The 25,342-nt window shown below is 45.5% G+C and overlaps 1 protein-coding gene across 2 annotated transcripts in view; it reads right to left on the minus strand.

The window, feature by feature from the left end:
• Positions 1-195: 195 nt before the first annotated feature.
• Positions 196-25,342, minus strand: part of HPSE2 (heparanase 2 (inactive)) — a 174,555-nt gene continuing 149,408 nt past the window's right edge. The window contains exons 7-12 of one of the 2 annotated variants that reach the window (XM_084846642.1): positions 24,670-24,763; positions 20,153-20,259; positions 12,144-12,258; positions 6,080-6,225; positions 3,465-3,611; positions 196-2,214 (exon numbers count right to left, since the gene is read on the minus strand). In XM_084846642.1, coding sequence (XP_084702768.1) covers positions 2,049-2,214; positions 3,465-3,611; positions 6,080-6,225; positions 12,144-12,258; positions 20,153-20,259; positions 24,670-24,763 — 775 coding nt within the window. In that variant the 3' untranslated portion in view covers positions 196-2,048. The remainder of the gene's footprint in view (positions 2,215-3,464; positions 3,612-6,079; positions 6,226-12,143; positions 12,259-20,152; positions 20,260-24,669; positions 24,764-25,342) is intronic. The other variant, XM_084846643.1, reaches the window with a different exon arrangement.

Genomic DNA, 25,342 nt, shown 5'->3' on the forward strand with positions numbered 1-25,342 from the left:
AAAAAAAATACATGTAAAGTGCTTGAACACTAGAACACTACATAAATATTATTCCATCAGGTGCAGGATTGCTTTGTTCCTGGCCTTGTGTACTTAAAGACAATGTCAGTTTGCATACTGTTCTTCCCTAATTGACTGCCATCAGGCTATTCTTGCAGGTGGTAGAATGATGAGAGCAGGAAGCTAAGTGTGTCAGAAAAAAGAGTTTAGGATTTTTCATTGAAGGACAAGAAAGTCACATGGGTCATACCAAAGGAATGAGCTAACATTACATCCATTTAAAAGGCATCGCTGAACATGAGGACCCCTTCAATTATGGGCAAATTATTTAGCAAGAGTTTGTGCTTTAAAAGTTTGTACTTAGATAAGAAAGAATGCAAAAGGAGGAACTTGTCCTCAAAAGTGCCAGCTACTAAGCTTTTATAGCTGGCACTTCTGAGAACAAATTTCTACTTTTGCATTCTTTCTGGTTTCTATGTCTTTCTTCTGGCATTTTTGGGATTCAAGGTTGTGCTTTGGTATTTTTTTCTCTATGCAAATATCTTCGCTTCTGACCAATTTAACCTCAGAGCACCCTATTTCTTATCTTAATTATTTGCTTGCTTTACCAGCATATGATTTAAGAGCACTGAATAGAGGTGAACTACCACTGAGTGTGTTGAATCTAAGAGGCTAGTGAATCATACATATTTCTATGAGTGCAAATAACAGGGCTGATCCCTGGGTTGGATCCCAAGGAGATCACAACCTGGGATATGGTTGCTGCTAGAAAACAGAGGCAGAAGCATTGAAAACCCAAGAGAAACCTGGTTGCCATCTGGACCCAGTTGTGACACCTGGTGGAATGCAAATGCCAATTGTAGGGAGTGCAGGGACCACCCAGGCTCTAGGGTGCTGAAGAAAGAATATGACAGTAACTTCCAAATATCTGTCATTATGAACTGCTTTTTTTTCAGTATTGAAATCTTTGTCAATACTCCGAGAGGTAGGACCCTAATAGAGGCCCCAGCTCTTGCAAGTATCTTTTTCAGTTCTTCAGAAAATATAATTTAATAATTAACATTTACAGTGAATGCTCCCAGGAGGCAGCATTATTGACAGTGGCCAAGACCTCTCCTCCCCCTCCCCACAATGCTGCTGGACTCAAGCAGCTGCAGATATCCCAGTGGTTCTTAGCTGGGCTGACACATATGCTGCATGTCTTTCCTCTGCAGCACAGCTAGCTGCTTCTTCCTATAAGAGGCTCTTCTGACTCCTGCATCTCCTTGTGCCTTGTTGTGGTTGTGCAACGGCCCCTGTTTGCGCACTCTGCATGCTTCATCTGATCACCAACAGCTGCATAACTTGCTCCATTGCCAATTGCCAGCAGGGGGAGCAGCGCCCACAAGAATAACGCTTAAAGGCAAGGCCTAGATTGATTCTGAGAGGCTCTTCTAGTTGATAGTCTTCTGGTAGCTACTGGAGTGATGGATGCATCTTGCATATGCTCAACAAATAAAGCCCGGAGCTCCACTCTATCAGAGCTTTTTCACTTGCCTGTCCACAAGGTGGCAAAAAGTCCCCACTCTGTGATAGTCCTCTCTGCAGAAGGTGCAGGGTTTTAGATGTTTCCCAGATTGTCAAAAGAAGCTTTCCCTGGATCTGTCACTTTGTAGGTGGGTCAAATTCCCCTACTCTTCCAAGTTTCTGCAGCAGCATCTCAGTACTCTGCCCTTCAGCGGGACAGCTTGTGAGGCAACTCCTGCTGGCTCTGGCATAATGTTCTTTCCATAAAGGAAAAGCAAATCTGGTTTTGGCCAGAGCACTCTTCCTCTTTCCCAGTTCATCGTGGAGTAGGCATTGCAGGTGGTGGCGTCGAGACCATAACAGCCACCATCCATGAAATGGCTGCAGGCAGCCAGTGCTTGCAGACCCTGCAAAGTTTTTCAGAGGCCTTTGCATCTTCATTTCCCTGTGAAGTCTGCCTAGCCTACCTGAGAAGCAAGCACTTGCCAAGAGATGCCCCAAGAGGCCTAGCAGGTCAGTCCTTGGCAGTGGGATGGGTGGAGCTACCGATATCGGCAGGCCAGAGCATTCACATTCTTCACCACATAGAAACTCATAGTGAGTGGTGGGATAACCAAGGTCCGGCCGGGACGAAGAGGGCGAGGTTTCAGATTAGGCAGGGTCCCGTCATCCACCATGGTGAGCAGCTGCCCGTTAAGCTGCACTGACCTGCATGCAAAGAGCAAGTGCATGAGAAACCCTGGAAGGCTGGTTCCATCCCCAGGTAATGGTAGAAGTGGTAGGGCTTTGAGATGGCCACAGGTGTCCCTTGTGGCAATGACACAGAAATACAGGAGAAATAACATTCAAAGTGGCGGGGCACAAACATTCCCTCTATACCTCCAGGAGTAGAAAGTGCCTGGCCCTTTCTAGATGGTAACACTAATGCCTTTTCCAATGAACATCAGCCTGGGAATTGCCGCGCTGGGTGAGAGCAGCAGCAGTAATACTAAGAAATGTTCAAGTGGGTGCGCCAAAGGGAATACAAGAGACCAATCGAGCTGAGCGACCTCCTGGGACTGGCAGTTAGATTGTATTCTCCTTGCTGCTGTGCAATGCTCCCGACTGTCACACCCCAGTTAATCTGGGCAGATGGTTAAGGGATTTATGCACCTGCACACCCTGCTAAGTGCCATTTCTTCTTATGTTCCCCTGCTACTAGTCATGATGGCTATATGTTACCTCCAGTAGTGGAGGCAGTATCCCTCTGTATACCAGTTACTGGGAAACAAAATCATGCTATTGCATTCATGCCTTGCTTGTGAGCTTCCCATTGGGGTATCTGGTTCGTCAGTGTGGGAAACAGGACTAGATAGGCTTTTGGGCTGACCTAGCAGGGCTGTTCTTACATTCTTATCACTGATCTGATTTAGCATAAGGCATATTAAATAAAACAGAGAATATGCTAAGAATGGGTAATTGGATTGGTTGAAATCTTATTCACACATTAGTCCCATTAAAAGCATAGGAAACATAGTCAGGCATGGGTGGATTGTTGGGGAAATTAAACTGCTTGATACTCCATCAGTAATATAAAGCTGGATGAAATTATATGCAGAGGCCACTTCCAAAGTGGTAGACCTTTTCAGTTGCAGAAAAATAAAGAAAAAGACAGACCTATGTGGTATTGTAAAAGCTAACGTATTTATTGTGCCGTGAGCTTGTGTGTCAGTAAAGAGATGGAAGCAAAGGGACCTGAACAGATTGATGGTAGGCAAAGTCAGCATGCTGCAAGAGGTGATGAATGTACAGAGGTGTAATTGGGGGAGCACTACAGGCTTGATACCTGGATTAGTAATATACCCTCTTACTTTTCCAAGGTGCTGGACTCTAGTGACAGTGACTTTTGATGTCAACTGGGAGGGGCTGGATTCCACTTAATACCACTTCTCAGTTCTTACCAGGATAACAGTGCTCACCTAGAGTGTAGCTCTTCCTGACCATAGGGTTGTAGCACATACTGATGGACGAGTTTGTCACGAAGGGTCCCCACCAACTTGATTTTCTTCCGGGATCGATGCAGGTTAATGATGTACAGTGTGATGGAACCACGGACATAATTGTGGCTGTGAGAGAGATAGAGCGGCTCAGTGAGTCATGTGCATACTGCCCAAGATACCCCAATGATGTGTGTTGGCTCTAGGCTTGAGGACTTCCATTATAACTCTGCAGATCCCAAGGCAAGATTATCCCTGTCACAGGGTCCATAGTATGGGACCATTTTGCAAAAGCTGCTGCTCTTTTTGTCTAGCTGAGCATAGCATTTGAAAAGCTTCCTGCACTTAAATCCAGGAAGCTGTTCTCCCACTTTTCCTTTACCTCCCCTTTGCAAAGACAGGTTTGGTTAGAGAATGGCCCCAACATATCTGCAATAGCTGCCAGTGTGATCGTGTGGTCCCAATGCAGTTACAACTCCTCAATGCACCCAGGGGCCTATTTCTCTAATAAGGTGGAACTATGAGAATGGCTTAGCCAAGGGACCTAGCCTGGATCATAAGGCAAGCCACAAAACTGAACTGCTGGAACCCAGGTTTTAAGTAGCAGGAAAGGGGCTGTTACCCAGGGATGGGATTCTTCAGTGTGGCTCCCATCTGGAAAAAGAAAGGGCCACGGGCAATATTAAGTAGGCACCCTGTGTTCCACACCCACTCAGTGGTTCAGTGTGTGCAAGCTGATCTAAGGAATGAGAGTGAAGAGCTGGTGGAAAGAGGGTCCTGCCTCCCAGCAGGGAATTGGATCAGGTGGCCTTCCAATTCTACCATTCTTTAATTAAGCAATTTTAACATGGGAAGGGAGGGATAACTAACTGGCTGGCTGTGAGGCGGATGCAGCTATTGCATTTCTGACCAATGGGATATCAAGGATAGGAATGTTGGAGAAATCCGCAACGCAACCAAATGAGTTTGGATTGTCATGAATCCGACCCACAGATTCTGCAGCGGACCACCTTTTCCCCTGTTGGGTGGATTCCACAGACTTGCGGACCTATCGTCTAACTTTCCTGAATTCTGCACAAATGTTGTCCTATAAAAATACACAAAATGGCCAGAAATGTGCATTTCCCCCATATATTAAAATGTGCAAATGCACATTTTGGGGGAATTTGCACATTTTTGCATGTACAAAATTGCAAAATTGGGCATTTGCACAAATGCAAATTTGTGCAAATTTGGAAACAAAAAAATACAATTTGTCGATGGGCAGATGACAGAATGAAAGATGCCTGGCAATCTGCAAAACACGAACAGAACAGATTTTATACAATCCATACATCCCTAATCAAGGGGGCTCTCCCAAGTACTCTGCAGCCAGCAGTATGATGATGGTTAGTCACTTACCATTTTAAGCAAAGCCCTCTGATTCATTCACAATTTGCAGCTGGCCCTGAGAAGTGCTACCTCCATTAAGGCTGTCAAGGAAGGCCAATTTACAGGGCAGAAGGAAGAAGCTATGTTGCTCCATCCTTTGGAAAGTTTGAGAGTTGAGTGGGGTGGAATGGTTAAGAGCATGAGCTGAAAGCTCAGCTACATGAATTTACTGGGTGGCGTTAGGCAAGCTACTATCTCTCACTATCTCTCTCCTGCTTCTGGGGCAAGGTTAGGCAGAAATGCCCAAAGCAGGAGAGAGTATCCTCTGCTTGTGAAAGGCAGTCTCTCCTCCAAGTGCGCCGGACATGGGATGGAGCCAAGGGGCTGCCCACCTGTGCCTGCCTGCCTTTCCTTCCCCACCTGTCTCTGTCCCAATTGCCAGTTACCTGTCAGTCATTGGCCAGGGTCCCCTCCAGGAGGGGGAGGCTTGTTGAAAGCATCTGGGCGGTGCGAGGAAGCAACAATAGGGACCTGTGTGTGCAGGGAAGTCCCAGGCCCTGCACTTGCAGGACTCTTTGAAAAGGCTTATCACAGAAACTCTAGCTAGGTTGGGTGCCCCAAATGGGGATGGCGGGGAGAAGGAACTGAAACCAGACCCCGGGGCCTTTGGGGAAATGTACTCCCTTGATCTCATCCTGATAGGAGTTATGCCACAACAGCTCTCACCCCAGGCCCAGAGATAGCTGCTCTTCCCTATCAACACCAGAGCCATTCCCCACTCACCCCTATCCGCAAACTGAGCAAGTGAGGATGCAAAATTGTGCACATGGAGGAAAAAAGAGAAAGAACAGCGAGCCTTCATATCCTGTCCCCAGCAATAACCACCCTGCTTGCTGCAGGAGATGAACCCTGACCCAACCCTCTTTTGTATTGTGGAGTGGGGGGCAGAGAAGAGGGGCAGGGCAGAGGCAAAATCAACCCCCTTACCTGTTTAAGTGTCCCGGCACACGAAGCATCAACAAGAACTGAATCCCATTCTTTTGGCCATAGGAACTTGGGAGGCTGGAGCATACATGAGCTCTGGCCCATATTGGACCTATGTGAGGTGACATTTTCCTCTGGAGGATATGACCAGTGCTGAGTAAACCCTCTTGGACTTCTAGTCACCAGTGACCCAGCCCCCACCTCTGTGCAAACAGTTGCGCCTGCCTGATGCAATAACTCACTTGTGGTAGCTGGTGCAGTGCGCGTAGATGCGTAACTTATCACGAATCACCCGGCCAGGGCGAGGTTTCCTCTGCAGCCCAGCCACGTGCACAGCAAGCACCCGGGGCCCGACGAGCCGCTTGTAGAGCAGGGACAGCCAGTAATCCTGCCCCCAAAAAAGGCAGATGGGTTACTCCTAGGAGACACCCCTTGGAAAGATGGTATCAAAAAGGAAGGCTTCTGGCCTGGACCAGTCTATTCTAGCTTGCTGCAAACTCCATGTATCAAACAAGGTGCAAAATAACTTGAAGATACTTTTTTGTTTTTAGAAAATTCAGGACAGAACTCTACTAATTTTCACAGTCATGTAGAGGGGAGAATGTTTGGGATATGCAATATTCTTGTGTTAAGAGAAGCAGCACCTGCATAAATTCTCCCTCACACAAAACCTTTCTAAAATATTGTCCTATTTTGGACCTTACTGCTCCAGAATGAATGAGGGTCTGTTATGCCATTGCAGGGAGTTTTGCGAGATGACCCTAGGGGGTTCCTTACACAGGTGTGTTTAGAGACAGAAGGTGTTGGAAACTGCGTGAATAGGACGACCTGTCATGCAATCCTATTAAGCAGACGTGCCTGTCTCCTGGCAGAGCCATTACGGGATGCATTCCCAGGGGCCCAGTACAGCTTTACAACCAGGCCAGGGCTGTGAAATTGTGAACTAACCACATGGTGAAGAAATGTTGCTGTAACCTGGTAAGTAGCAGCAGTATAATGGCCCCTTCACTCACAGTCCTCTGAGAGCTGTTACTGGCAAACACAGAAGGACATAAAATGTCACTTGTGGTTCTGCTCTCCACACTTCATGTCCTGATCCTTCCAAAGACGCATGTTCACACCTGCAAATGAGATGCAGCCCAACAGCAAGGGTGCCATCAGCCACAACTATGAGAACAACACTCTGGATGCATGTGCGAGGCAGACAGCATGTTACTCCCAGCCAAGGTGCATATGGGGATCTGCACTCCATTCCCACAATAGAGAATTATTGTCTAGGACTCATTTTCATGGTCTGCAGCACAATTCAGAGGTGTAAGAATGTTGAAGAGAAGGCCAGAGAAGCTTGTGGAGAACAAAATCATAATCAGCTATCATTCTCTAAGGCACAGAGAGAACAGAGCCTGTCATTAACAATACCCTTAGCCACTTGAGCTGCAGAAAGCTGGGAGCATCTTTCAGAGGGGATGCCATCATCACTGCCCTCCTGGGGGATCTCTTGCTTATTCCTTTCAAGCATCTGATGGCCTTGGTTGTCCTCAGACATAGGACAGGTGCTGGATAGATCATTCATTTGACCTCATTGTGGAGTTACTTCAAGGATCAGTAAGACCCCAAATGTTGCCAACTAATGAAGGAAAATGTCAGTGCCTGCAAAACTTGATATAAGGTCAGTTAATGAACATAGCTAGGTGAGCTTCATTTTCACCAACCTTCCCCAACCTGGTGCTGTCCAGATGTGTTAGACTACAATCCTGCATAGCCATGCTGGCTGGGGATGATAGGAGTTGTAGTTCAACATATCTGGACAGTGCCAGCTTGGGGAAGGCTGAGTTACATGTTTTGTTGCATGTTCAGGAAATGGAAGGATGGTCCAGTAATCTGTTATAGTCAGATTACTGTCTATAAGAACAGAAGGTACGTTGTCCTGGCACCACTCACCTTACCCTTGAATCTTACTGTAACTTATGGGGATGAAAGATACTGTGCTAGAACGGAAAATGTAAAGAGTTTGTCAGAATCATAACGTAGTTAGTTACTGCATGATGCTTGGTGTTGTTGGCTCTTACAAAGGCTACAAGCTGTAAAGAAGAAATTGTTGCTGGTATTGCTGCTTTCTGCAGATAGTAATAGCGTCTTTCTGTACAAACTGTGTGAACCAAATCTTTGCCTGCTGAGTACCACTCACTGCTCTAGCATGGGCCCCTCCTCCTCTATATCTTACCGAAACCACTTTTGTTGGAAAGGATGTCTGGCCGCAAGGCAACTCCTGCAAGGCAACACTTTCACTGTGTGGTTACCCCAAGTCACAAGACATCTGGTGGGAACTTTTTGGCATCTCCAGGTAGGGCTGGGAAACACTTGTGTCTGAAACCCTGGAGAGCCACTGCCAGTCAATGTACACAAGACAGAGCTAGATGGGTCAATGATCTGACTTGGTACAAGGCAGCCTCCTGCGTTCCCTAATTCTAGGAACTGTGAATAGGACACAGAAACCAAAGACAGATTGTTTTTCTCCTGGACACCAAAGTATGCAAATTTGGCCCTGGGTTCCTAACTGGCAGCTTGAGCCAGTATGTGTTGGTGAAAGACAACCACAAGCCATTTAAGTTCAATCCTTGTGGTTGCCTTCAGCTCTGGCATGAGGATTGCTTACGAACAGGAAAAAATGTTTCTCTTCCTGCACAGTAACTGCTACCCCCTCACCTAGAAACCTTTGTTCTCCACAAATAATCCTCAGTGTTGGTATGAGCAGGCAGTAGCACCTGCTTTACCCCATCCTGCTAAAACTGAACTTGGGGCCAAACTGGGACACACAGGGAAGCCTTCCCGTTTCCTCACACTCCTTTTAGGCAACTCTCATCTAGCACCTTAATACTGCTCAGCGATAAGACACCCACCTGACTGTTGGGCCTATGCATCAAATCATGGTGTGACAAAGGGAATGCAGGCACAAAGGAAATGGAGTCTTCTGCAAAAATGAGCCATTCTTCATGCTTACACTATTCATAGTTCCCCATCCCCCCTAGTCCGGGTAGATTTTGGAAGCTGTTAAGTGAGACAAGTGGCCCTGTCATGGGCCATAGAACCTGGAACTGTGCTAATCAGCACAGGACTGCACCAGAGTGAGCCCAAGCACTTATGTGACATGGTGGGAATGGGATCCTGTCATGTTGGTTGCTGGTGTATGCTGGGCAAGAACAGAGTCTCCTAGGCGTGTGGAGAAGCTAGAGAAATGACTGAGCTGGACCTTATCATCACCTCTCCCTGACAGAGTCCAGACCATGAGAATGGATGGGAACTGAGTTCAATTGTCACCAGCAGTCAGGGCTGCTTTGAACAAGGCACTTTTCACTTCATTCTATATATCCATGGGGAGTGGGGAATAGAAGACTTTGTGACTCAAGATGCAGGTGCAAGGGATGTAGCAGAGACAGCACCAGTTGCTAGATTCACTCCTGTGGTACCTTCTGTTTCTAGGGTAGCTACAGGGCCAGCATCTTGCCTGGCAACTCAAAGGCCACAGGTTCAAATTGCTCAGCTGTTTATTCTTCATATGTAGCATGTACAGATGTGTGACTTTTCTGTCTAGTAGGACCAGAAAGCTCTATCCCACTGCACTACATACTGTCTACTCATAGCAGCAGAGTTGAAAGACACTCACGTTGGCAGGATGAACTATCCCTGGATTTCTGAGCTACTTAAGAAGAGCCTCATGAGCTCAGCTATCATAGCATCTGCTTCAGTAGAGCATCTCTGGAGCTTGGGCATTCATTTGGATTGAGCTGGATCTGCCGTGGGATGGAAAACAAAGGAATGGAGCTCTTGCAGGGCACCCAGCCCGAGCTTGTCGGCAGCTGATGGGCAGCCAGGCCAAGGCAGTGATTGATGCTGTGGCTTCTCTCAGCATCAGAGGGTTTGCACAAAGGAAAGACAGCATGTGGAAAAGTCTTTGTCAATGAGTTAGTGGGAGGATTCAGTTTCACATCCCAGCAGTTCTGCACAGGCCCAAACTGCTGCTTTCATCTCACTGATAGCTCCCACGGGAAAAGAGCGGACGCCACACCTCACCCTAGGTTCACAGTCTGGCTGTGCTGAGCTTTGCTGATGCTGCCACTTAAAAAATCTCCTAGCAATCCATTTGGTCTGGACAGGAGGAAAGATATTGTCTAAAAAGGAATGGGAGATGGTGGAAGGAAAGAAAAAGGCAGGCAGGCAGGCAGGCAGGCCAGCCAACCGGCCTTAACTCTGAATACAATGGACTGAGAATGGGGAGCACAGAAGGTAGAGTTCTCTGCTATACTAGCAGAATTAGCTTGAAATGTTTGCAAATCCTATGGGAAGCTCCGCTACAAAGCACCGAGGATGTGGACCCTTCTGGGGGCTCCACACTCTCATTCTTCCTGGCACAGCAGTGAGCTAAGAGAGAACTACTCACATTTTGGTGACGCAGATGTAACTTCAGTTGGGGGCCATATAATGCAGGTTCTTCCGCATGTGCCACCTAGAAGCCTGATAATTAGCTGTAATATACATTCTCTCCCCATAACCCCCTGTCCTCCTTCCCTCCAGCTGGTTATTAGGCCAGGCTTTCTCCTCCTATGCCCAAATATAGTCCTCATGAATGAAGAAGCATTCAACAGGTGCCCCTCTCTTCGATCTTCCTGGGACAGAATTAGGGCTAGGGCCGAGGAGAGCCTATATAACAAGAACCCAGACCACAAATATATGGTGGCCATAATGTCCTTTAGTGCTATGGAACCACCCACAGAACAATCTTGGCAGAAGCAATATAATAAGGGGACTGCTGATGTCTCTAATACATTTCCCTGATGTCTGAGGATTCAAAGCAAAAGGAGCCAGAATCAACAGCTGATTAGCTGGGAGACAACTGTAGAAGCCCATAGTCTCCAAGAGACTAACTGCAGAAGAATGCAAACTCTACAGCTCATTAGAGGCAGGGCTTAGGTTTGTAGCTGCCCTTCTGCTTCCCAGATCCCCACACAGCATTCCAGGGGCCTGCTGGCAGTGTCTCTCAGATTGGTACCCTGGACCAGGCTTGTAAATTCCTGGCCAGGGAGATCCAGAGCTTCTCGGTACTGCCAAGAGTTCCACTTGCAAGGTGTAGAATTTATTAGACTGAAAAAAGATGAAAAGAAAACCTGCTACTTTTAAAGACCTTTTACATACGGTTTCCTTATTAGCATCCTGCGCACTTGGAACAGCAACTGCCTCAGCCTTTTTGAGGAGCTACAAATGAGTGGGTTTGCATTAAACTGGAGGGAACTGCCCTGCTGTGTGAAGTTGTGAACTTCTTTCACCTTCATTCCTATAAATCTAAACTTTGCTCAGCCCCATTTTCCTGGCTTTTTAGCCTTTCCCTAAGGAGCCAGCTGCCTCAGCTTTGCTTGTTCCTACAGCATGTTTCCAGGACTCTATGGCACCTCTCCTGCCCTCCCTCTCCTCCTGTGCTGTAGCTTGCATGCCCCCCCCCCAAGGAAACCCTGACTCTCTTGCTCTTGTGCACCCCACAAGGGTCCCATAGAGACTCTCACAGTGGACCAAGTTCCAGCCTTCCAGCTCCAGAGGTAACCTTGCCCCATCTGCTTTCAACATGTTGTGCTTGACATTAACTAATGTCTCCTATTAGCACTGAAAGAAACCAATCTGGAAAAATGTATTTTCAAGCCGAGTTCAAACAGGCCACAAGGAGCAACGGATTTTCAGCTGCACAGAGGTTTTTTGTTTTGTTTTATTTTATTTTATTTTTTTGTGGTGCAGCCAAGAGTCTGAGGAACAGGTCAAGGGCACAGAAGTCAAGCACAAATTCCCTGATTTACTGACTGGTAAAAGGAAAGGGAGAGAGAGAAACCCAGACTGATACAGCAGAGATGAGAAGAAGGAGCAAGGGGATGAGTGAGGTGGGAGGAGAAGGAAGGGGTGGGTGCTGTGTTGGGAAAGGGATTGCCAGCCCTGGCCTGAAACGACAGAGACACACAGAGGTGGATGGGGGCAGAACAAGTATGGGAATACGAGAGAGAATGGGGGACACCATGCTACGTATCTCTGTCAGTAAAGAAAAAAAACGCTGGCCTGAAGCAGCCACTGCAAAGAAGATAGCATGGAGAAGATGTATGTATGTTGAGGGGGGAGGGCTATAAAGTAGGGGAGAAAAAAAGGGCCACATGTTACATTGCACACCTATAGTAACAGGGAAGAAACCAAATAGACTTGTAGGGCAGAGACCCAATTAGAACAGATTGATGGGGGCAAGTTCAGAAGATGCAGAACATATCACACACCTACCGGCAATGGATTGAAGTTCTGGTCCACAAGATGATTGTGCCCATGGTCAAAAAATGAGTGTCGCATTACCACATCAATGCCCTGGCTGGCCAGCATCCCAAGAGAGTTCAGCCACCTGGCAAGCAAGAAGGTGACTTACAGTACAATCCTATACATATCTACTCAGAAGTAAGACCTATTGAGTTCAATGAGACTTACTCTCAGGTAACTGCATATAAGATCACAGCCTTATATGTATTTCACAGTGAGTAGTAGGCTATGGTTTCTGCCCAGGGCTTTCTTGCATTCTGCCTCAGTCCCACAGATTCTTGGCAAAGAGCTCCCATAGCCTACAGCAGCTTTCCCCAACCTGGTTCTCTCCAGATAGGAACCTGGTTCTCTCCCCATAGGAACTGAAGTGTTACAGCAGATTTACAAACTGGGCACTGGCCTTTAAATATATGTGTAATTTTTAATGCACCCTTCTTCCAAGGAGCACACAGCAGCATCCACATTTTTTCCCCTCACAACTTCCTATGAGGTGGGTTTGGCTGAGAGCTGGGTTTACAGAACATGACAAGCCAGTGTACAGTTTGAGTGTGGATTGTCACTGAACCATGGGTTGTTGTGTTCTGTGAACCCAACTGTACTAACAAATAACAAGCCATGGGTTCTCTTCATGGGTTGTTCATGATTAACAAACCATGGTTTATTAGCAAAGTTGGGTTCACACAACACAACAACCCATGATTCAGTGACAACCCACACTCACCCTATAGTCAACATGTACTCTGGCTTGTCATGTTGTGTGAACCCAGCCACTGACTGGTCTGAAGTCACTCATTGAACTTCATGGTTGAGCAGAGATGGGGGTTGTTTTTACAGTAACAGTTTAGCTTAGAATTACCATTCTTTGTTCATTCACTTTTTATGGAGAATCCAAATGATCTTGTTGACACATTTGCAATCCAAAATCCAAATCAAAGTTTATTAGGCAACCATTTACAGGTTATAGCCAAAACAGCTGCAATCCAGCTGTTTTCTGTGTTGCTCCCCTATCTTTTTGCAGACCTGATTTGTGGCAATTAAAAAAAATGTGTGTTGGGGGGGACAGTTCAGTGTTGACTTGTAAAGCGCTACTGAGCCTTCTCAGAACTACTGTGCCTTTAATTAGAAACTTTCACCTTGTGGCTCCTGCCCTTGTTACTGCCTTTTGTTTAGTGCAACCAATAAATTACCTTTTAACTGCCCCTTAATTAGTCCATTTAATAGTTTTAATAGGCTTTAATAGTTGATCTCATTATTTTTACTTTCCTTTTATTGTGAAATATTGGTATTTTGAAATTAAACAAAAAGAAAAATGATGAGAAGAAAACACATATGCACACCTGTAAGAACAGGGACTGACTAATTAAAGGGCAATTAATCAATTGCCTCACTGAACAGGAAACAATCAGAAGCTGAAGCCACAAAGAGGAAGGTCCTGATTACAGGACCTTTCCTGAAAGAGATTTTACTTTAGAATCAACATTACAGAAGTATCTTGGCCATGGGGACAGGCATTGCCAGTTACAGTGCTACTGTAAATACCATATGGAACCACTGTTTAAATTATGCTTTTAGCTAATTGTGGAAAAACTATGCCTCAGCAGTGCTGAAAGGTTTCAGTCTGGAAGTAATCTTGAACCCAAATCTAGCCAGACCAAGACTCTAGAGATGAGTGAATCAGTCTTTTTCTAGTTTGAGTCAATTTCACAAGTGTTCACCCACAAGTCCATCCCATCCTGTTTCATTAATTGGCATTTTAAGAAAATCTACATGAAAATCTGCATTTAAATACTTGTTTAAACGCATACTTTATTTTCTCTCAAAATCTTTATTTCTAAATATGTTTTCTCTCACACATTTTTAAAGTATTTTGATATGTTTAAACTGCTGAGAATTGACTCACAACATTTGGAGAAGGGCAAAATTTGGTGGATAAGTTCTGATCCACATATTAGTCTTGATCAGAGTAGTTCGTATTGGAATTTGCAAAGATCAAATTTCTCAAGCATAAAATACACTACACTGGGTTTCTTATCCTGCCTGCACTCCGATAAGTCTCTATCCCTTTCAAGCAACAAATACTCAAGTGTTTTTCAAGACTTTTCAAGGCTAATGTGATAAACTGTTGTGAAAATGTCTGGTGAAAACTACTTTTGGAAACAAGGTTAATGCTACACATTTCCCCCCGTCCATTCAAGGCTGTGCTGGAATTACTACACACCATTATATAGATCCCAGCTGAGAACTTCAGTGATAGCCCTAAAAACAATTCCATGACTATCTGTGATGGTCCCTGAGGTTAGAGAGAAGCAAAGCAGTTGCACAGAAATAAACATAAGAAGACAATCCCATTTAGAATTCCATTTTTATTTACTAATTTTAGCTGTAAGCCTGCAATCCTAGTTAAACATTTACTTGGGAATAAACCACAGTGAATTTGGGAGTAAGCCTTACTGACTTACTTCTGAGAAGGCATGAGTAGGATAGCATTGTGTGTGAAAAATAAAACAGAGTAAATCCCAATTAGCTGATGTGCGATGGCAGCCATCTTGTAATTATCTCCTCATCACATAATGGTATACAAGTTACCATATCAAGGTTGCTTCACACATAGGACAAACATTGGGACCCTGTATTTCCACCATAGATCAGCTACATCTTTGAAGGGCATTCACATGTTTGAACATGGCAAGCCCTCCCTCACAAAAGCTGTGATTTGTCGAGGCTCTGAGGTATGTGTTTGCAATATGCTTTCAGGTATTCAGATACTACTCAAACACTACAAATAGGGCATGGTCAACTGTATCAGCAATTAAAACATGAGGACCTGCCCTTTGCTGTAGTAATGTGTGAGGAAGCCCTCAGTAACGACTTATTATAAACAATAAAGACCCCTGCGGCACTTTAAAACACACACATTTATTGTGGCATAAGCTTTTATGGACTGCAATCCATTTGTAAGTCTTTAAGGGTTCTGGGTTGTAACATTGCTATCTCTCTGGAATGAGTTGCTATGGACTCCTTCCAGTTTTTGAATATTTTTTAATAGATCTTGGCAATTGGTTATTTTTGTTATTATATGGACTCTTCATGATCAAATAAAAACATTATATAATACATATACCTGAGCAGAAGTTTCCATACCTATTTGAGATTCTACAACTGAGTTTTTAAAACTTGGGCCCTTTAAGTGTAACCAGAGTTACTAACTATTAAATGAATACAGTTAGGGTATCATTACAATGCAAACATCTTAAAAAATATATATTAATATTATCTGGTCCCACAAAGTATTAATTATTATGAATTACCAAATGCAAAGTTTTATTACCTGTGCAAATACAATGTGAGCATGGCTATGGAATGACCTCAAACATAGTTTGTAACTCAATACTAATTTTTTAAAAAATGCTCACCAGCAGGCTTCAACAATTACACTCGCCATGCTCACCACGGCACTGCCCTCTGGTGAGTGTGAGGAGCAGCTTGTCACGTTTGAAGTGCAAAGGTGGGTGGGAATCATCCCAGAAGCTTCTCAATGATTCCCACCCCTTCTCCAGCTCCAAGGTTGCAAGGAAGGCTGGGGGCGGTTTGTCAACTGTTGGCCAAATCATCAAGCCCCCTACCGTTTCCTGTTCTGGGGGCTTCTTGGCTGCTGCTCGATGCATGCTAGTGCTCGGAGCACTGCTACATCAGCTAAAGGCCCCAGACTCCCACCTTTCTTTCCAGCTAGAGAAGCAAGGGAAAGGCTTCTTCAGCTATTGCTTGGCAGTGGGGCTTTGAGCCCTGCTACAAAGCAGTGGCTAAATTTGGCATGCTCCCCAACTCTCTTTCCTGCAAGAAAGAGGCCAGGGGTGGGAGTTCAGCCACTGCTTGATGGCAGTGGGGCTTAGAGCCCCCTGCTGAGCAGTGGCTGAAGCCTGCATGTTCCCTGCCTCTCTTTCCAAGAGACAGACACATGGGTGGGATGCTTCTTTTGCTATTGCTCTGCAGCAAGGCCAGAGCTCCTCTGTTGAGCAGTAGCTGAAGAAGCATCCCACTCAATTCTCTCTTTCACTCTGGTAGGAAAGCAAGGCAAGGAGCGTTTGAGATTCAGAGCTCCTCTGCTGAGGAATTTCTCAGCATGGGGTCAGAGCTCTTCTACTGAGTAGCAGCTGAAGCTCATATGCTCCCTGCCTCTCTTTCCTGCAGGAAAGAGAAGCATGGAAAGGGAGGCTTTTTCAGCTGTTGCTCAGCAGAGAGACTCTAAACCCTTCGCTGAGCATCAGCTGAAGCCTGAATGCTCCCCGCCTGCCTTTCCCACAGGTCATGTTGGAGGGACCTCCTTTTCTGTTGGGTGGAGGAGCTTGCCTCAATCAAGCCAGCAGTGGGTTGGAACCTGGTGACCACAAATTTTGGCTTGACTATCAAGGCCAGCCAAACATTGTAGGCCCCTGGCTCACCAGCATATATAAATGAACTTGTGTGGGGAGGATGAGCCTCTACTAATTCCTGTTGATGAAACTGACTCCAGCATGTGGAACCCCATGTTCCCTACGGATCCTCTTTCTGTGGACTTAATAACATAAGCTCCATCTCTGGAAATGCCCCATGTGATTTCCTTGTTTCATTTCTATAAAAGATTTGAAAAATTGCCAAGATTGTTCTTCCTGCCCCCCACCTTGAAGGCTTGTAGTCCATGACATCACCTTCCTGTGAACCAAAAGGAAAAGATACTCATTTTTTAAGCAGACAGTTAATGCGAGCTAGTATGAAATGTCAAAACACAGCCGCATGGGCCCCACATTGAGATGTGAAACCCTCAAAATTCATAATTTCGCAAAATAAAGGTGTGGGGGGGACCTTGAAGTTCACTGTGAATCTGATTCTATAAGCAAAGATAAATGGAGTGTGTGTGTGTGTGCGCAGGGGGTGGGGGAGTGTTCAGCCAGTCAGCTCTGACGATGTTGCTAGGAAAGACAAACCCAAAGCTGTGTGTACTCTGTGCTTAATAAATAAATACAAATAAAAGAATCATGCTGAGATATTCCAAATTCTGTGCCACAAAAACCTGGATTCTGTGAGCTATTTAAATTATGCAAATAAAGCAGATTAGTGCTTAATTTAATAACTTATTCTGATTCTATTAGATATTGGGATGGGGAAGGAGTTCCTTCCCACCCTCTGACCAAAGGAAATCTTAATCAGTCACTCCTCTGGCATTGGAGATCTCTCCAGGCATTGTCCACTCGCTTTCAAACCTATTGCCAGCAGACATAAGGGCCAGAAGCTTGCTTGTCAAGAGTTTTTTTTTCTTTAAAAAGAAAAGGAAAAAAAACTGAGATTCTCATGAAACTAAACGTTGTGCTGCACTGGACAATTCTTCTTTACTTGTACAGAATGGCAACAATACACATAGCCTTAGATAATCCTTTTCCATGGCAGGGTCAGGCTATGAAACACCATCTTGGAAGCACTGGAGAAGGGCAGCTGTGAAACGTGATAAAATCATAGGGAGGGGAAAGGACCTCATTAAATCCTGTCACTCACTGGCAGGATTTCCCTAGACCTTGTAAACTAGCCATGCAGTTTCTCCTTAAAAAGCTTCTCCAGAGAAGGAAATTCTACAACTTGGGGGGAACTTGTTCCATTGTGCAACTATTCTTCAAGTCTGAACGTTTTTCCTATTTTTTTTTCCTGTTCTCTGGTAAACAGATGCTCTTGGTAGAAATTTCTTATTAAGAACTTACACAGCACATTTACAGAGCAATCCTATCCATGTCCATTCATAAGTAAATCCCATTAAGCTCTATGGGGCTTGCTCCCAGATAAGTGGGTGTAGGTGAAGCCCCAGTGTGCAAAGTGTCTTGCAACATTTACTCTGCAAGAGAGGCAGAGAAGCAGTGATTTGCCCAAGTCCACTGTGAACCTACATCACCCAGTGAGTGTCATGTTTGAAGGGAGGAACTTGAACCCAGATCTTCTGTAACCAAGTTCAACACTCTACACAATAGAGTACAGCTTAGCTCAGGGCATATGTTTACTTAAAAGTAAGCCCCATCAGTTCAATGGCAATAAGCCCAAATTAGATGTTACATGCAAAGTTGTTACATACCATTTTCCAGCTCCACATTGCTCCCTCCTAACACTCCTTTTTTGAGGGCAAAAGAGCAATCATGTGCTGCAAATTCAGCCCTTACTCCCTAGCAAGTATCCACAGGATTATGGGCTGATGATTTACATTTCATGAGAAGCATGATTTTTCATTAATTTGGCCAGCTTCTTCTTTCCTATCTTGTTATACAGTACATATTTCTAGATAGACATTTATATATTTGAATTTAGGGTATAGGTGGATTTTGTTGTTTTTTAGTTTAATGTTTTATGCATTTGGGAATGTGAGAAAAATATTCAATCACATAGTGAATACATATCCCATTGGATAGGAAGGATCCCGAATCTCAAGAAACAGCAGTACAAATGGATAGATAAAGAGAAAGACACAGAGACGCTGGGTTGGGGAGAAGGAACCAGAGGAACAGCAAGAGAGTTTTGGCTAACAGCAATAGTGGATCCTGCATTCCACAGCACCTCATAGCAGGCACACAGAGCTCTACTGAAGGATGAGGGGCAAACACAGCTGGCTCCATCGGGAGTCACTGTCTCAAGGTGCCTGTCACACCTTGAAACAGCAGTTCCCAAGGGCTTGGCGTACAGCATCTTTCCCACTGAGATGAGCAGAGCTGGCTCCATCAGGACCTCCTGCCTCAAGGTTCCAGGAGTGCCTTAAAGTTGTGGTTCCTGAAGGAGCAGCTCTTTTTTGGCCACTGCAGACATGGTGAAGAGCGATCTGCCCTGGCACGGTATGTGTGTATGAATGGGGTGTGTGAATGGGATGGATGGTGTGTGCATGCGCGTGCGTGTGTGAATGCTATGAATACTGTGTGGGTGGGTGAGTGAGAGGAAGACAGACAGGAAATGGTATGAATAATGTGTGTGAGAGAGAGTGGGGCTGCCCACTTTGCCCGCAACATGTTTCTGGGGAGCCAATGTGGCGCCCAGGGTGAAAATTTTCCCCACCCTTGCTTGAAACAACACACCTCAGTTAAAGCTGCCTAGGATTTCCTCTGGGTCACCTTGGCATACCATTTTTGCCACCCTCATCCTAGTTATTAGCCAAATACAGTGTCAGTACTCCCACCACCAACTGCATGTGTTACAGCTTGTCTCAAGTGTTTCTTCAAGAAAAAAAAAATTCTGAGGTTCTTCACTAACTCACTAGGTTCACACAGACCTAATTAAGCTAGTCTGCTGCCATCGTTTTCATTAAAAGGCACCCAAACTCAATATTAAGAAAAGATCATTTGTGGCACTGCAGAGCACAAAATATTAGTTCGCTCTTAGAGAAAGGTTTTTTAAATGACAGTGGCAGTGAGTTCACCCTAGGATTTAGGTATCAGATAGAGCATTACAGCTAATTAGAAATTCCCTTTCTACCCTGTTTGCACCTGCGTAGTAGAGGAGCTACTTTGCTAGGGCATCTTTGCTTCAAGGTTGCTTCCAGATGGAGAGCTCCTAGTACTACCTGTCAAAAGGCATTGTGCAGCTATGCCAACCTTTCCTCCTTAATGGATTTTTTCTGGTAAGAAGTACGACAGAAGAAATGGATGGAAAACACAAGAGGGCTACAAATGGGAGAAGGTGATGTCCAGACCCCCTGTAAAATTCTGTGAATGAGGCAGCACGATTGCACAAGAAAAGCCTCATCTAAAAGCATCATAAGACAGGCATCTTCCAGGAGAAAGCAGAAGCCATCCACATGATAGGATGGATCAGGATACATTAACTCAGTCACTACTCCAGAAATCCACACTATCCTTGGATTTAGAATTACTCCTGACAAGAATCCCTTGTGGAAATAAGGCAGTCCATTGTCCATTCAGGATGCCTGCTGATTAATTCCCAGACTCCACATTGCCACCCTCACCCTCAGGTTGACTCACAGGAAGCTGGCAGCATAGGAATCTGAGAGGTTGGTGATGCCTCCTTCAGAGGTGGCCCCAATTCCTTCCAACCAAATCCTTTTTCCAGGCATATGTGCATTGACAACCTATTGCCAAAAGAAAAGGGTAATTGTGGTCAGCAGTCTTCAGTAGACAACTGGTACCCATGCAATGATACGGGTTGGGACAGGTTAGCACAAGCGGGACTGCCTGGTTTTGCATGGTCAGAGAGTGTGGAAAGCACAAGTGAGTCCTGGATGGGAAACACCTCAAGCTAAAATGAACCTTCCCAACACCACCCATTTCGTGGTATCAACCTTCCTCACCAGTTCCCCACAGTAACTGCACTGATCTTGCCACCCATGAACATATAGCTCTTGGCTGATTCCCAGTCTGCCCACCCCTTATGGGCTGACCTAGTGCCAATTCTCTTCCCCTTTATTTGCATGCCTCATCTAAAGCACCACACAGCAGTCTGGCCAAAAAAATACTTCATCTTTTCTCCACTACTGGAAGAGGAGATGGGAAGCCCCATCTCCTTACGGAAGCAGAAATTATGCACACAACCTGAGAAATGCCCCCTATCTAGATCAGCCTCTTATTGGGAGTAGGGGGAACCCTCTTTGTTCCATTATTTTCTTCCAAACTATATCACAGCAGGCTGGCATGATATCTGGCCATAGGGCAACCCTGCCAAAGTCCCCATGACTGGGCCACCTTTCATCCAAAATCAAAAAAGGAACAGCTGGCCCAATTGAATCCCAATGTGTTTCAACATGGGTCTTAGTCAAGGGAAGAACTCTTAGAGACTTTTCTGGAGGATTCTCTCTCCCTTGCTTCTTCCAGAAAAGTCTCTAATAGTTCTTCCCTTGATAAAGACCTGTGTTGAAATGCATTGGGAATTCAATTGGGCCAGCTGTTCCTTTTTAAATTTTGGGTTCCAGCCTTACAGCTGTTTTTTCCCCTGATCTCTATTGGTACTGATGCCACCTTTCATCCCCACCCTCAGCAGATGTACAGGTAGGCAGCAAATCTCCAAATTGCTCTCAGTCTCAGTTTATAAAAATTAATTAATTTTTATTCTCACATGGTGACTTCTTTACATGTATATATGCTCACTGAAGGTTGTTTAGCCCTGAAGCAGGGGGCTGCTTCACACACTAGGTTTTTAACATGTACACATAAACATATAATATCTGCATACAGCAAGCACATCTTCCACAGTGAGTATGATACAAGTACATGCACCATGGAGCTGAGATCAGCTGCATCTCCTTACTGTATATACATATGCAATGTGTGAAGTTGCCTTGAGTTAACTAAAGTAATAACAACAGCCAGGCGAGAAACAAGATGGTGGTTAGACCAGTTCATGTGGCCAGATAGGCAGTCTACATGGGCGTACAGGGCCTAACTCTTCCATAAGCCAGGGCAGGATTTCAGCCTCACAGGTGCTCATGAGTCACTGGGAATAGGCACTACATTGGTAGCAACAATGAAGCAATCTCTCATCATGTCATAACCATCCCAGAGCCCACAGTGAGAGTAATCATGGTTCTGGACATACACTAGAAGCATATTAGTAGCTGAGGAAAGAAGGGAAGCGAAAAGCAAGGGAGAAAGGGGAAGATATACCCAACTGAATGCAGAGTTCCAGAGAATAGCAAGGAGAGACAAGAAGGCCTTCTTAAATGAACAATGCAAAGAAATCGAGGAAAACAACAGAATGGGAAAGACTAGAGATCTCTTCAAGAAAATTGGAGATCTCAAGGGAACGTTTTGTGCAAAGACGGGCATGATAAAGGAGAAAGAAGGCAGGGACCTAACAGAAGCAGATGAGATTAAGAAGAGGTGGCAAGAATACACAGAAGAACTATACAGGAAAGATCTGAATGTCCCTGATAGCCATGATAGTGTGGTCACTGAACTTGAGCCGGACATCCTAGAGAGTGAAGTCAAGTGGGCCTTAGGAAGCATTAGTAACAACAAAGCTAGCGGAGATGACAGTATTCCAGCCGAGCTATTTAAAATCCTAAAAGATGATGCTGTTAAAGTGCTGCAGTCAATATGCCAACAAATCTGGAACACTCAACAGTGGCCACAAGACTGGAAAAGGTCAGTTTACATTCCAATTCCAAAGAAGGGCAACGCCAAAGAGTGTTCAAACTACCGCACAATTGCGCTCATTTCACATGCCAGCAAGGTGATGCTCAAAATCCTACAAGCTAGGCTTCAGCAGTATGCGAACCGAGAACTACAGGAAGTACAAGCTGGGTTTCGAAGAGGCAGAGGAACTAGAGATCAAATCGCCAACATTCGCTGCATCATGGAGAAAGCAAGAGAATTCCAGAAAAACGTCTATTTCTGCTTCATTGACTACGCTAAAGCCTTTGATTGTGTGGATCACAACAAACTGTGGCAAATTCTTAAAGTGATGGGAGTACCAGACCACCTTACCTGTCTCCTGAGAAACCTGTACGAGGGTCAAGAAGCAACAGTAAGAACCAGACATGGAACAACCGATTGGTTCAAAATTGGGAAAGGAGTACGACAAGGCTGCATATTGTCACCCTGCTTATTTAACTTATATGCAGAGTACATCATGAGAAATGCCGGGTTGGATGAATCAGAGGTCGGAATTAAGATTGCTGGGAGAATTATCAACAACCTCCGATATGCAGACGATACCACCCTAATGGCAGAAAGCGAAGAGGATCTCAAGAGCCTCTTGTTGAGGGTGAAAGAGGAGAGTGCAAAAGCTGGTTTGAAACTCAACATTAAAAAAACTAAGATCATGGCATCTGGCCCCATCACTTCCTGGCATATAGAAGGGGAAGAAATGGAAGCAGTGACAGATTTTACTTTCTTGGGCTCCAAGATCACCGCAGACGGTGACTGTAGCCATGAAATTAAAAGACGCTTGCTCCTTGGGAGGAAAGCTATGGCCAACCTAGACAGCATAGTAAGAAGCAGAGACATCACCTTGCCGACAAAGGTCCGTCTAATCAAAGCTATGGTTTCCCCAGTAGTAATGTATGGCTGTGACAGCTGGACTATAAGGAAGGCTGAGCGCCGAAGAATTGATGCTTTTGAACTGTGGTGCTGGAGAAGACTCTTACGAGTGCCCTGGACTGCAAGGAGGTCAAATCAGTCCATCCTAAAGGAAATCAACCCTGAGTGCTCATTGGAAGGACAGATAATGAAGCTGAAGCTCCAATATTTTGGCCACCTAATGCGAAGAGAAAACTCCCTGGAAAAGACCCTGATGCTGGGAAAGACTGAAGGCAAAAGGAGAAGGGGACGGCAGAGGATGAGATGGCTAGATAGCATCACGGATGCAATGAATATGAACTTGAGCACGCTCCGGGAGAGAGCGCAGGACAGGAAGGCCTGGCGTGCTATGGTCCATGGGTTCACGAAGAGTCGGACACGATTGAACGACTGAACAACAAAAGCCAATCCTTTCCCACAAGACCTTGACTCTTAAGACCTAGTTGGCCCTGGTACTTTCCTAAGCATCTGAAGTGGTGAAATCGAGATATGAGGATGGCATCAGAGATCCCAGCCTGGGAAACGCCATCGTAACACAAGACAAACCTTGGCAGCACAGACATGCCTAGGACATGACGGCACCAGCAAACAAAAGCGCATCAGTGAGCACAAGGATGGAGGATGCCAGCTTACAGCCCCTTCTGCCTCTGCACAGGAGAGCTGACACTGTGCCTGGAAGGTCTGGCCACTTGCCAGACCTGGCTTCATTTACCTGAAGGCAGCATGTTGAAGAGATAAAATGAGAGAGAGGAGAGAAAGGGGCTCTTTGTTTTAATTAGTGTCACTTGGCCTAATATTTGTGCTGAGAGTCTTGGGGCTCTCTAACAGAATAACTCATCCCATGTTAGGATCTGCCTGATACCCCAGCAGAAAACCTTGCTCAAATCAAAACAAAAAGTGAGCTTCTTCTGAAACACATTGCTTTTGATGAGTCCAAATGTTCTAGACAGTAATGGATCAAACATTTCAGCCAGGGAGCATCATGGAAAACACAGCCAAGCGTGGCGAGCTCCACAGGGAAAACGGTATTTCCCATCATGTACGACAGCGCAAGGAAAGACTCCATCTCACCTCTCCTTTTTTCTCCAAAGGCCTACTCCCCCTCCCCATATCTTGTTAAGCCTGTTGTGCAGATACTGCTGTACTCTGCCACGTGTTCTGGCACTCTGTGGCACTTCTCACTCTACAACAGCCATTCCTAAATGCTCCCATGGGGACAGGGCTCAGTCCATAGGGCATTCCTGAGTTTCTTCCTGTCTACTTTCACAGCCTTCCTTGGCTTGACCAAAAAGCTGGAATCCTACAGGACCCAGGAGTAGCAAGGTCAGGCCTCAGGGAAACCCCAGCTAGGCCTGTCTAGCACTGGGCAGAGTGAGCCCAGGCTCCACACTCTGGAGCACATGGAAGTTCCCCACCCTTGGAGACATGCTGCCCTCTTGCCCCAGTCATCCCTCTCACTCACGCACTTTCTGGATTTTCCTGATCTGGTCAGAGAGTGTGTCTAACAGGCGCGTTTTCAGGAAGTCCGTCACCTTGGCCACTCGGCCATCAAGGTAGTAACTGGAATGAAAACGAGAAGGCAACAGTCAGAGAGGGGCTGCAGCTATGTGCTCTCCCTCACCCTGGCTAAGGACCGCGCCTCTGATGCCCACATTTAGGGCTCCCCCAAATTTGTTCTCTGTTTTGCATAAGGTCAGCTGCTATTGGTGACCTTATTGGTGCTGCCTGGAGATGATGGCAATTGTAATCCAACACCTCTGGAGGGCATCACGTTGGGGAAGGCTGGCCTAGTGCCACAGCTGGTGTTAAATAAATAATAACAGTAGGGAAAATATTATTGACAATAAATCAACAAGGTGCTGGAGCCATCCCAGTCTCCACCTTGCCAATCTAGTCACACCCACCTGCTCAGATTTATAGATTAATTGATGGACCTAATATAAACACACTGTTACAACTAACCGCACAACCCTGTTCAGGGACAGAACCAGGCACAAGAAAGAAGAGGCAATGTGTGCCTCTCAGTACCAGTTGCTGGAGAGCAATAGCAGGAAAGGGCTAATGCCTTCATGTTCTGCTTATGGGCTTCTCAGAGGCATCTGGTTGGCCACTGTGGGAAACAGGACACTGGATCAGATG

Source organism: Heloderma suspectum, chromosome 3 (assembly GCF_057233095.1).
Source record: "Heloderma suspectum isolate Gila_16-S chromosome 3, 16-S_ref, whole genome shotgun sequence".
Taxonomy (NCBI): domain Eukaryota; kingdom Metazoa; phylum Chordata; class Lepidosauria; order Squamata; family Helodermatidae; genus Heloderma; species Heloderma suspectum.